This window comes from Stegostoma tigrinum, chromosome 18 (genome assembly GCF_030684315.1).
Source record: "Stegostoma tigrinum isolate sSteTig4 chromosome 18, sSteTig4.hap1, whole genome shotgun sequence".
Taxonomy (NCBI): Eukaryota; Metazoa; Chordata; class Chondrichthyes; order Orectolobiformes; family Stegostomatidae; genus Stegostoma; species Stegostoma tigrinum.
Window position 1 is genome coordinate 22,093,669 of NC_081371.1, and position 13,858 is coordinate 22,107,526.

General features: G+C 39.1%; 1 protein-coding gene across 9 annotated transcripts in view; it reads right to left on the reverse strand.

Moving 5' to 3' along the window:
- Nucleotides 1-13,858, reverse strand: part of LOC125460896 (voltage-dependent calcium channel subunit alpha-2/delta-4-like) — a 403,518-nt gene that overhangs the window by 244,199 nt on the left and 145,461 nt on the right. For all 9 annotated transcript variants that reach the window (XM_059652381.1, XM_059652382.1, XM_059652384.1 and 6 more), the window contains 3 exons: nucleotides 9,635-9,696; nucleotides 8,777-8,844; nucleotides 5,542-5,587 (listed from right to left, as the gene is read on the reverse strand). In XM_059652381.1, coding sequence (XP_059508364.1) covers nucleotides 5,542-5,587; nucleotides 8,777-8,844; nucleotides 9,635-9,696 — 176 coding nt within the window. The remainder of the gene's footprint in view (nucleotides 1-5,541; nucleotides 5,588-8,776; nucleotides 8,845-9,634; nucleotides 9,697-13,858) is intronic.

The window sequence follows — 13,858 nt, forward strand, 5'->3', positions numbered from 1 at the left end:
ACAAGCTTCCTGGTTGGTGAGTTTACAAATGTTGATCAGTTTGCTGACAGCCATTTTGATAACTGCTTCTCTACTATTACCAGCACTCCATGTCGCTATTACTCTGGGGCACCTTTACTATCTGTTCCATTTGCTCCTCTTCTCCACCACCCCCTACATTTCCACAGCATAAACCCCTTTACCTTTACAGTTCCTTTCAGTTCTTACGAACAATCATATTGGACTAAAGTGTATACTCAGTTTCCCACTCCCAGTTCAGTCATACCTACTGAGTTCCTTCAGCACTTTGTTTTTATTTAAAATTTCAGCACCCACAAAACTTTGCTCTTAATTAGCTCTTTAATTCACTGTAACTTCTCTTCCTGGAATATCCATCTCAAAGAAGTTCTGGCTCTCTCTGTATTCCATTTTGTTTCTCAACTTATTTGCCTGCGTTCATTTTTATTTCTTCCTGGTGTTTGATTATTCCTCAGTGTCTGCCTCCAGCTTTGACCTGACTATGTAGTTTCTAACTGAATTTCTATCCCTTATGTTTCTGAATTCACACAGGAATGCAGGAATCTCTGAAACATACAATGTTATTCAGACAGATGTGCACCATCACTGGCATATTCTTGATTTCTGTTTTCAGCAGTACTGCTTCATACTATTTCAAAGCTTTCCTAGTCCCCAGTTCCATTTCATCTTCACCTCATTTGACAATTCAACTGTAAATCTTTTTTAAATAACAAGGTATAGAGCTGGATGAACACAGCAGGCCAAGCAGGATCAGAGGAGCAGGAAAGCTGGCATTTCGGGTTGAGACCCTTCAGAAGAAGGGTCCAGACCTGAAACATCAATTTTCCTGCTCCTCTGATGCTGGCTGGTCTGCTGTGTTCATCCAGCTCTACACTCTGTTATCTCAGATTCTCTAGCATCAGCAGTTCCTACTAATTCTGTAATAATAAATCTTTTTTGCATCCCTTCACATGTTAAGGAACACAAGCTCCAACAACTGAAAGATATCAATGTCCCTTTGGATCTTTCCTCCTCTCCCCTTCCTTTTGGCTTTATCTCCTTTTCTAATCCAACCTCTCATTATGTATCTACTGTACAATCTGACCTTTCTCTTTCCAATGACAAACAATCCATGCTCAGCAAAGGCCTCAAATATGGTCCTTACTGCCTGCACCTCAATAACTTTCAGGTACAACATGACATTTAACTCATTTTTTTTTCACTTTTGCCTTTTTGCCCACCTCTCTGGGCAGGACTCCTCTTCTAACTCCATGGTCTTTTTCATCTATCTCCAATACTCTTCCTCAACCTGGATCTCTCTTTCTGTCCTGATCTGTTCATCAAAAACAGTCAATGCGACAAGGGCTGCCTTAAATTCTCTGCTCTCCTTGCCCATTCTAACCTGTCACCCTCTGAATTGCTGTACTTTATTCTCTCAGGTCTAACTCTGGGCTTGTAATGCAACTTTCCAATAAGAGTGGTGCAGGCATGCTGATTTCTGCCTTGCTGAGGCTGAGTGCCAATCCTCAGGCATTTTCTCTTGCCTCCTCCTGAACTATACCCCCACCACTGTACATCCAGCTGTTTTTACAAGGACCCTCACCGACCTCATCTCCTCTGGAAATGTCTCCTCTACAGTTTCCAACTTCATAGTTCCCAAACTCTGTACAGCCTGCTTCAACCTCCTTTCCAGAATCCAAAAGCAGGATTACCCTGGCAGATCCATTATTTCAGTTTGTTCCTATTCACTTAACTTATTTTTTTCCTATCATGACTCTCTCCTTTCTTTCTCTGTCCAGTCTCTTCCCCGAAAACTCATTATTCTTCTGATGTTTTACAGAGATTCCACAATTTCCAGCTTCTTGGACTCCTCTTGCCAACCTTGAAAGAGCCTCAACATCTCCATCCTTGTTCACAATGATCTGAAGGCCTTCTGCTTCTTCCACGAGAAAGGCTTGAGCTGTCCCTATCCCAGCACTCTCCTTTGCCAGGCTGTGCTCATTCTCACATTGAGCAATTTCTCTTTTAGCTCATTTATTTTTCTCCAGGTTAAACATGCCGTCACAAGTATCCACATGGGTCCAAGTTATGCTTGTTTCTTTGTGGCGTATATGGAATATTCGTTGCTCGAGTCATACTTGGTTCCTCTCCCACAACTGCAGCCCAGTATTTTGATTATATCATTGACGCTGCTTCTACACTTGTCCGGATTTTTAAAAAAAAATTCATTAATATTTCTTCCAATTTCCATCATTCCCACCATCACCTGGCCCATCCCCGAATCTTCTCTTTCCTTTGTTTACACTTCAGTTTCCATTTCTAGCAATAGGCTGTCCATTACAAACTAATCAACTCCCCCAGTTATCTTGGACTATGCTTACTCACCCCTTGCTACCTGTAAGGACATTGACTCAGTTTCTCCGTTGCATGTGTTCTGATAATATCCCCTTCCACTGAGCTGCTTCTGATAAATCTTAACTTTTCCTCAATCACTGTTGATCAGCTGTCGGTGGTCCATTTTCTGAACTTCTCCTCAATCCAGATTGATGATAAGGTTCTCTTTGTCCTCATTTTCTACCCACCAGTCTCCACATTCGAAAGATCATCCTCCACTGCCTCCAGTAGATGCCACCAAACAATCCTTCCCCTTTTGTCCCTTGTCAGGATTCTGTAGGGACCAATGCCTCCTGATCCACTCCTCCACCATTCCCAATATCTCTTCAATACTTTTTCCTTGTAATCGCAGAAGTGAAACACTTTTATGTCTCTCTCTTCCCTCCTCATTTTCTAAGCTCCTAAACACATCTTACGAATGTAAGCACATATGAAATAGGAGCAGGAGTAGGCCATTTGGCCCCTTGAGCCTGTTCTACCATTCAATAAGATCATGGCTAACCTTTTTGTGGACTCAGCTTCACCTACCCATCTACTCACCATAGCCTTTAATTAGTTTGCTGTTCAAAAATCTATCTATTTTTGCGTTAAAAACATTTCAACTAGGTGGCCTCAGCTACTTCATTCGGCAGGCAATTCCACAGATTCACAAACCTTTGGGTGAAGAAATTCCTCCTCAGCTCAGTCCAAAATCAGCCGCCTCCTTATTTTGAGGCTAAATGTAGACAGATGACTGCTTTGTGAAACACCTAAATTCTGTCTGCAAAAATTACCCCAACCTTCCAATTGTTTGCATTTCAATACACCATCCTGCTGTCCTGTTAAAATTTTTGTCTCAGGCCTGCTGTGGAGCTTTGGTGAAGTCCAATGCAATCAGCATCTCATTTTCTGTTTAGACACTTTACAGACACCAATGCTCATCTTTGTGTTCAACAATTTCCGACCATGAATTCTGTCCTCCATTTTGATTATTCCTCTTCCCCTCTTCCAGTGTTTTTATGGTATGGGTTTGCACTCAGCAGAGCCTAACTTTTTTCTGCTAATAACACCTACCATTAACACTTACTCTTCATCTATGACCCTTCTCTACCAACATGATAATGTCTTTTGCTGTGGACTTCTCTCACCCATCTGTTAAATTTGGTCGCCCTCCATCTTTTCCCGACAGCGTATATATTAGGGAAACTAAGCGGAGGCTTGGGGACCACTTTGCAGAACACCTACGCTTGGTTTGCAATAAACAACTGCACCTCCCAGTCGCGAACCATTTCCACTCACTCTCGCATTCCTTAGACGACATGTCCATCCTGAGCCTCCTGCAGTGCTACACGATGTCACCCGAAAGTTGCAGGAACAGCAATTCATATTCTGCTTGGGAACCCTGCAGCCCAATGGTATCAATATGGATTTCACAAGCTTCAAAATCTCCCCTCTCCCCACTGCATCCCAAACCTGTTCTTCCTCTCACCTATTCCCTCCTCCCACCTCAAGCCGCACCTCCATTTCCTACCTACTAACCTCATCCTGCCCCCTTCTCCTGTCCGTCCTCCCCAGACTGACCTATCCCCTCCCTACCTCCCCACCTATATTCACCACTAAAGGCTCCATCCCTGCCCCTTTACCTTGTCTGTCTCCTCTCCACTTATCTTCTCCTCTATCCATCTTTGATCCTCCTCCCCTCTCTCCCCATTTATTTCAGAACCCTCACCCTATCTCCCTCTCTGATGAAGGGTCTAGGCCGGAAACATCAGCTTTTGTGCTCCTAAGATGCTGCTTGGCCTGCTGTGTTCATCCAGCTCCACACTTTGTTATCTGACATAAAATCCATCATTTTGCCAGATGTTTCAGTTCTGAAAAAGAATCACACTGGTCTTGAAACATTATGACAGTTTCTTTCTCCACAAATCTGCTCAGTTTCTCCAGCACTTACTGTTTTTTTTTCCAGGTCTCAGCATCCGTAATGCTTTGCTTTTGTTATTATGTTGCCGTTTTAATTAAGGGACTGCCTGGGCAGCTTTGTATAGTTTGGGCCAGACAACTTGAAAATAATCAAACCTTGCTCTTGGTTTCAGTCAATTCCACAAACTGACAGATTGAGAGGATTTTTTTAAAAATCCAAAGGTCAGAAAAAGATCCAAATGGTAGATTTCCAAAATCCCATGATGGAAATCTGCCATTTAATGGAAATTTGTCAGCCCTGGCCATGAGTCTGTGTTCAAATTTGGTCTTAGGAATGGCAGCATCTGTGAAACAAAATCAGAGTTAACATTTCGGAAGGGTCAGTGAGCCCGAAATGTTAACTCTGATTTTCTCTTCACAGATACTGCCAGACCTGCTGAGCTTTTCCAGCATCCTCTGTTTTGTTCCTGATTTATAGCATCTGCATGTCTTTTTTGTGTTAACTCGCAGACATTGAAGATTTTAAGACAATTACATCTTGTGCAATAATTAGATTGAGTGTTTATTGTTGTGGAGGTACAAGGCTATCCAGGCTGTTGTTCAGACAATATTACCCTATTTATTAATTAATTAAAATGCACTCGAAACTATCGTGCATTATTGCCAGCAAGTCATTAAGCTTGTTAATTAATTAAATTAATCAAGCAACTAATTAAGCATTTCAATGAACCAGCATTGTTGTTAACATTGTTGGCTTAAAGAATGAAGTCAGTGATTTAAATCATGCTTCAGAGACTTGATTATTAAGTTAGACACTCTGCTGCAGTGTTAAGGGAGTACTCTGCAACTGTGGTGTGGGAGGTGGAGGGGGAGGTACAACATTTCTAATGAAACACTAAACTGTTGTCCCAATTCCTCACTCAGACCAACATACATATCCCAGGACGCCATTATAAGGAATAGGGATATTCTTCCAAGTGTCAAGATCAATACTTATCTCTTAAGTAACACTTAGATCACAAATCTGGTCAATATCAAATTGTAGGACGTGTGTGCTTGTCACACACAATTGATTGCTGTATTTACATTTTGCATTAAATATTTCAGAATAACCTATGTCTCTTTTTTTAAAATCATTTCTAGTGGGAATGTGTGTGCCAATCACAAATAGACATCAATAGAATGGTCTGCTTCGCTGAAGTTCCATTATATGACTATAGATCTAACAATACGGAATCAAAACTATCTTACCATTCATTTGAAAGTGTCAGGTCAGGTTGGTCTATGTCATGCAACCCTGAAATGCAATATATAAATTAATTAACAAAGCTAAATTTCTCTACATTGGATTTTTAAAAATGACAGAAAAACTCCCAATTTTATTGGGGCAAGTTTGAGAGCACAGAACCGTAGTTGTGTAGATGTTACAAACTACACTACAGATTACATGTTGGCCAATTGGCATACATCCCTTCTATTCACTACACTTCCACCTGGTGCTCGTCACCTTCTTTGGAGCAGGCAGATGCTCCAAATAAATTCTCACTGGAACTGTAGGTAAGGTCAAGAGTTGTAGCACTCAAGACTTTACTTAATTCTCAGGCCAATTCACTGTCCATGGACTATGTTCCAGCTGACCTAAGTGCAAGTGTTCCAGAAAGGTTGTAAATTTTCAGAACTTGTTTGCTAACAAAATATAAGATAATACTAGACATTATTTTGACAAGAAAAAGAACAATAGAAATTCAGACATCAATTCGGAAGAATGAGCTGAATTTCAATGGAAGATATAAAAATTAATAAAAATTGACTTATGCCTTGTAAATGGTGAACAGGCTCTGGAGAGCTATGTGGTGAGTTACTCACTGCAATATTCCTAACCTCTAACATGCGCTTGCAGCCACAATATTTATATGGTCAGTCCAGTCAATTTGTCATAAGTGGTAACGCCTCATGATATTGTTAGCAGAGAATTCAGTAATTGTAATGTCTTTGCTGTCAAAGGGTGAAGTTTACTCTTGCTGAAGGCAGTCGTTGTCCGGCACTTTCTGTGACACAAAATTTACTTTCCACTTGTTAGCACATGCCTGGATATTGTTCAGATCTTACTGTGTGTGGACACTTCATTTATATTGTCTTTGTTACGGGAAGGATGTGGAGTCGGCAGCTCAGTTAATTGTCAAATATAATGTTGATGCTACACAAGTTTGATTCAACCTGTGACAACGTTTAGGGATGGAATGTGAATTAATTTTAAGTGTAAAATATTTGTTGCAGTTACAAAAGGCATGATTGTGCCCCTCCTGATGTTTAAAGAGATGAAGTTGGACTCATTGATGACTCGAAGTTACACAAACAAACTGACAACACAGTACATTTGGAGTTGTCAAGAGACATGTTGCAATCAGTGAACATGTGGTAGCTGGTTTCTTCAACTGATTCACTAAAAGGCAATCAGTCCATTCAAAACAGGAAGGTGTCGTGTTTGTAGGCCTCTGAAGATAATCATGTGGTAGTAAGGAGGTAAACAAGACATTGTTGTACATGTTTTAGCTCTGGGTTTTTTGGAACAAATGATAAAATTGCCTGTGTCAACAAAGGATAAAAGAGGTCAAATCATAACCTAAACATGAAGTTGGAGAAAGATCAGCACTGATTTATCAGGTGAAAAGATCCTACCACAACAATGATATTATTTTGAAGTCCTCATCAAAATCTCTTTCAATTCAATTAGCTGATCTAGGATGAGGCATCGAGGCCTGTAAAACAATAATCTGAGCATTCAGTTGTGATGTAAAGATTAGCAAACTTTGAGAGTTATGGAATCAGAAACCCTATCCAGCATGGTTTGAAAGCTGCTCATTACCTCTCACAGATTGACTCACAAATCAAGGTTCCTGTTCTTACCAGCTATAGAAGAATTTGATTTCATCACTCTTGATGTGCTTGCTGTTCTTCAAACCCTTCTGTTCACTTGTACGTTTTACATCACCTAGTGTGCTAACTTTCAACCTTCTGCCCAAATCCTCTGGTATTGATGGCTATGTGCATGTGCTCAGACAATGAGATGCAGTACCAAGTAAATGGCTGAGAGGGAATCACAAATTTATCCTCAATCAGCCACACATGTAAAGTTAGGAATTTAGTAAGCATTATTGTAGAGCTGCCTTGGGTAAGTAGCATGATGCTGCAGATGTTCGTGAGTTCATACATCAGTGCTTATGAGAGGATTGGCAGAAATTTAGCAGCAGGTTTATTTGGCTTAAAACCCTGTACTTTCCTACTCCTGACAAGCTTCAGGAATGCCTGTCTCTATACTTTTAGGAATCTACCCTCAAACTGAATAAGTAAACTACATTAACTAAACTCACTCCTGCAATTGTAGTTAGCAAGTCATTTTCTGCATATGCCACTTTTGAAGGTGACTACTATCAGGCTTTTGAGGCAAGATTATGAAGACCATTTGATGGAAACCATGTCAGCAATGTTTCACACGTACAAAAACAAAAAGTTCAAGAGATCTGAGTTCTACAGATGATCTAGACTTCTACAGATGCAATCTGTTCACATCTGTAAGTACTCAAATGCTGACAAACCTGCCAAGTTTCTCCAGTATTTTCTATGTTTATTTCAGATTTTCAGTATCTGCAGTATTTTACTTTTATTTTAGGCCTAGAATGCTGTTGTTACGTATATTGGCTTCTAGGTTATGTCAATTTGCTGAGAATGAATATTTAAACTAAGTATCTGCAACAATCAAAGGAAAGACACAATTTACAACATAAGAAATGATGAAGAACAATGAAAGTAAGCATTTGGACAGCTCACTTCGTCAAATCACCAGAATTCAATTCTGGCCCTGACTGAGGAAGGCAAGCTTCCATAATCTGCCATATGTGCCTAAGATGATCCCCAATCTTTGCTTCTTTCTGCTTACACAACCCACATCTTTGGTCCTGGGCAGTTGCTTGTGCATGGCAACAAACAAATGTAAGTACAGGTTCAACTTATAAATTTATATCCCAGTTTTGTTGAAACATCCATTTTCTCAATGCAAGAGCAATGTTGTGGAAAATTTGGCAGTCCAGAGAGATATACTAATTCACCAGTTTTTGGTATATAGGGGCTAGAGTTTACAGCTGTCTCAGCTCTTTAGTGTTGATGCACTAGTTAATGCAATACTTTCAATCACAGCTTTCTCAAATTGGTCTTATCACTGGATTCAGACATGACTGACAGAGAGAGAAGCCTACCTTACTTAACTTTACTCATTTGAATATATCATTCATCTCATGTGCTTTATTTCAAATTTCAGTGTGCAAATAATCATGGTAAGAAAAACTGAATTTTCTTTTTGCCAACTATACTGTTGGGTTATTGATCCAATGTGCTGGGTTTCAGTGTTCTGATAGATGTAAAAGGATCTTGAATGCTAATGGCTTATGATCTAATGATAATTTGCTGTATTCAAGCAATACGTTCTCACCTTCTTCCACAGATATATTTCCAATGAACAGAGATTCACCATGTCCTCTTGTAAGAACAATACACAGACTGAAAAGAAAATAATTAAGTCATAAATATGACATTATATAAATATTCTACCCAACCTGATGGTATCTTTATTACGAGATGTATGAGGTGTTTGTGTTTATACTCAGGGCATGCAGAAGGTCCTTGAAAGTAAGGCCCTATACAATGGCCCTGTCAGAGTGTGTGGGAAAACAGGCTCCTTTTTGATGAAGAGTCTTCTACAATCATTAATATTTTTTGCTTGCTCCACAAATACTGCTCATCCTGAGAGTATTCTCTATGGTCAATGTCAATTATTCTGCTAGGTGGGTTTCGGGCAATGGCTGGTAGGTTGGTCAGTGGGAATATTTCAGATCAGTCCATCCTTGTTGCAGATTTCTAACATAGTAACATTTTGCTTTCTCATTGTACAGCCTCAAAGCTGAACCTCAGAAATGAAAGATGAAAGATAGTAGTACTGATAATGGCCTTGAATTTTATAAAGGTCAGGAAGAACATACTAGAGACCTTCTCTCACTCCACTGCAGTCCAATCTCCTACCAGTTGCTTTCAACTGAGGCCATCAATAAGCATCTGGTTTGACATTTTTGGGCACCAGTCCAACGGACCAGAGCATGAGAGTTGGAGCAATGTTGAAAAACAGAAAAACTTTCTTATGTCTTCTTAAACCAGTGACACAATACCATTCCACCATCGTAAGTCGTTAGCCCATGTTATTCTCATTGCCTTTTAAGCTAGTTTAAGCTAAAAATTACCTTTTATTCATAAGCTACATTTTCTAGAAATTAGAGAGGTGGGAACAGAATGTCACCTGAAAGGCGTGTCATCGATGTGTGTGTAGAAATAGTCATTGGTTAGAAACAAGACACGTTTCTGAAAGAATAAAAACATAGATTTAAGAATAGTGGAACGTTTTACTAGAGAACCGAAGACACACATGCATATTTGTTACAACACAGAGACAGCTGAACAAATTTCTATGCTTTTCCGAAGAAGGATTCAGACTCGAAATGTCAGCTTTCCTGTTCCTCTGATGCTGCCTGGCCTATTCTGTTCATCCAGCTCTACACCTTGTTATCTCAGATTCTCCAGCATCTATGCCTCTGCATTTGCAACATAGTAAAATTAAACCAAAGGCCCCCAAGTAGTCACTCTAACGGTTCCACTCTAACTTTTAAATAACCAACCATAGACTTTGGGTACAATTAATTTCCAGAGACCAGTTTAATAACTTAAACAAATGACTTAACGTTTTATTAAAAACACAAAACTTCAGCAGATAGAAGATTAAATAACACAGTAAGCTAATTAATGTCTATGCTTTGAACCCAAAAAAATTGTTTGCTTTCAGCCCTGGCCACACAAAAGTCAGACAGAGAAACAAAATCAGGGATAAATAAAAGAAAGTAACAAACTGGCCAGTTTACTTAAATTGTTTTTACAATGCAGTGTTTCCAGGCATAAATGTGGACTCCTTGGTTGTTTTTCTAAAATGTTGATAAGGGTCACTTTCTCACTTTATCCAGGCAAAGGCAGCAACACTGCTTATTCAACTTTCTGCTCATTCAAGTTTCAGCAACTAGAGTATCAGATTAGGCAGGGAACGTTTAAATCTTTATCTTCAGCATCAACCCAAAACTCCTTCTCAGAAAAGATAGTTTTGATAAAGAGCAATTTTGATTCTGGTTATACCCTGATAGACTAATTGACTCTTTCTGAGGCATCAGTTACCATTCAACAACTGCCACCTGTTTGAACACTGGGGCTTCTTCCAGACTTGCCAGAACCAGTTCCCAGGTACTGACTTTGTTAATAGCCAACTTCTACTATCTGTTTAAATGCAATATTTTTCTTGGGGTCACAGTGCCTGTTAGAATCTTTTTAATCAAGGCTCAACCTGAAATTTGCCTCCAGCCTGGCCTTACAAACAAACAAAGCTTCTTTGGTCTGTTCTTCTCCTTTTACCACAGGCTGTACCCAAAGTTCATCAGTCATTTCCAGCTTATTATTCAAAATTGATAAAAGAATAAAAACAAAAATAATGGAATATCAGTGAAGGTACTAACACATTTGTGTGTGAAAATGCACAGAATACTTTGCAAATTAGCTCATTTAGAAAATACAGATATCTTGACATGTGTTAACTACGTAATCCTCTTATACTTGGCTAGGAATGTGCAAAGTCAGCTACGTATGCAACTAAAATGACATCACATACTTTGTCAAAATAACTATTGCTAATCCTAGGCCACAACTTGCATATGTTGTGCTGATCAATTAGTGGCAATCATTCTTGCAGTTGAGGTGAATGGCGTCAACTTGGGATTAATGTAATACCAAGGTAGCTTTCCATGCGATGGAACTTTGACACTCTACTAACTTGTTCTGTCAATAATAGTGCCCTAGTCAACAATGGTTACAATGACCTTGTAGTTAAAGTCCTGGTTCAGCAAACTAGAAATTGTGAATTTAATCTTGCCATGGCAAATTGTAAGTTTTAATTCAATCAATCTGCTCATTTATTGTCTCAGATAAGACAATGAAAATAGTCACACTGTGGTGAAAACCCATTTGGTTTACTAATGTCCTTTAGCGAGGAGGATCTGAAAGCCTATCTGTACTGACTGACATGTGACTTCAGTGTCCCACTCTGACAGTGACTTTTCATGTCTGCAGATCAACCAGGATAGGCACACTACACGGGTTTAGCCAGGTAAATTTTAGTGGTACATTTGAATACACTGTCAACCTAGAGATTATGTAAATACTGTTCACTACTATGGGAAGGAATGTACACTCTACATCTTTTGTTATTCCTCAGGAGTTGTATTCCACAGAAAAGATTAATATTATGGTCCAGACCAAACTCCCTCAAAATAAATTAATAAGATAGCCCAGACCCTAACCTTTTCTTATTTTAAATGTAAGTGGAAGGCATTGTGTTTGAGGTGTGCTTCAATTTTGTCCGACTACACAACTTTAAGAAAACACACTTTATTTTTGCACTACAGTTAAAATACAGGCAAAATAAAAAAGATAAGAAAGAACATTGGCTTAACTGTAACTTTATCAAAATGCTTAACAAAATAATATATATTAACTACTACTTTCCAATATAGTAACATCTCATAAACACACTCTTGGAAAAGGCAGATTCAATAAAACAGAGTGTTTCACATGCAATTGTAGATGCAGGAAGAGAACCCCACCTTCTAGCCATGACAGAGAGAGGGATAAGAGCTTTCACTTCCAGCTACAAGACTCCAGAAACTGCACAAAGCTAAAAACTAAAAATCCTGGTTCTGCGGAAGCTTGATCTCATCCATTGAGGTGGTTTCTATTGTTCCAACTTCAAAAAAAGAACCTAAGGCCTCACAAGCTGTTGACTTTATTGGCTTTGAGCAGACCACTTTTCTCCTATCTCAACTTTCTTCATTTAAAAAAAACAAAATACGCCTCTTAAAACCATAGTATCATCATAGTAACAATTTCAAATGTTTTATTAGCACCAATATCACTGGTCTTTCACCTTTCAGTCAGACTCTAGCATGAGCCAAATCAATGCCCATTTGGCACCAATATCTCCCAGACTGCTTAACACAGAATAACCACAACAGATCTGTATTAGCAAGTAGTTTAATGCAACAATTCTATCTTATGCATCTACACTGCATGCCAAAGTAACTTTGGTGACAGCTACTTTAGGCCCCAGACAATGTCACAATTGTTATAGGTCACTGTAATTAGGAGCCAGTTGTTTCAACCTCTGCTGGTAATCAATCTCCAGCAGATGCTCTCTGTTATATTTTTAAACTCTTGCAACTCTCCACTAACAAACAATAAAGAGACATCTGATATGTAATCACGATATTATCAATGTATCCCTGAAGGCGGAAAGCCGTTGGATGCCTGGAAGCTTTACAAAGCTATGATCTGCTGCAGAAACTATGGTAGTGGTCAATAATTCCTATTAGAAGTGTAAACTAACAGAAGGCAGAATATTGAAGCAGCTCTCTATTTAATTATGCTACAAAGCGATAGCTGGTGCATGTCTCTAGTACACAGTCATATTGATTGGCTGATAAATCATAAAATGGCTGGGGTCGTGGAGGAACAAAATGAAGAGACTCTGCCAGTCACAGCAACATGGCAATTACAGAAAAATATTGGCAGAAGTCTAAGAGTTGGGAACTAAGAATGTCCTTCCAGTCATAAATGGTATGTGATCAGAAAGGGTTGCAAATATACATCATTAAAAAATGGAATTTGTTTGTCATGACAGTAATAACAACCCACTGCAGAAAAAGGAAAAAAATTGACTTTGATCCTTTAACTCGTAATTGCATCACATTTTAGGTTTAATTAAATTTGAAATTCTATTTGCATGGCTTGCTGTATCTCTTAATTATCACTGATATAAATTCACATCATTAAGAGCAGTAACTGCTGTGTTATTACATTATTCACAGCCCGATTGTAGGTTAAAAGGAGAAGTGTTTGCATATCCAGGTGAGAAGAGAAGCATGTAACTGCAAGGAGACTTGTTGGAAAAACAATGTCAAATTCTTATGTTGGGATAAATCTACAGTTACAAATGTAGAAGAAAGTCAGAATTGTTTGGCACAGAAAGGCAAAAAAAAAACACAGCAGAGGCAGGTAGTCAAAGCAGTGGCTGCCACCTTCACAACCCATCATCAACAACACAGTACTGAAAGAGGTTTATTGACTTGACAGGTGGAGATCAAAGACAGCATCTTGATCATATTCATTTGAAACAATGCACAATATTGGACTGCTAGTTTTGTTGCAGGGAAGCACCTAAAGTTTATACACTCATTGGGGTACCAATCCGAGTTTGCTACTTCTCAAACTTGTTTCTTTTGCACTGATTGTGAGATCTGCAGGGTTAGATAGCCTAGGTTTTTGATGCATAAGGTCACTGGCAGTTGATCATATGCACCTTCGTTTCCTCATAAAATCATCTTTGATCTCAACTGTGCCATGGTTGGGCAAACAGGAACTAACCACAGGTTCA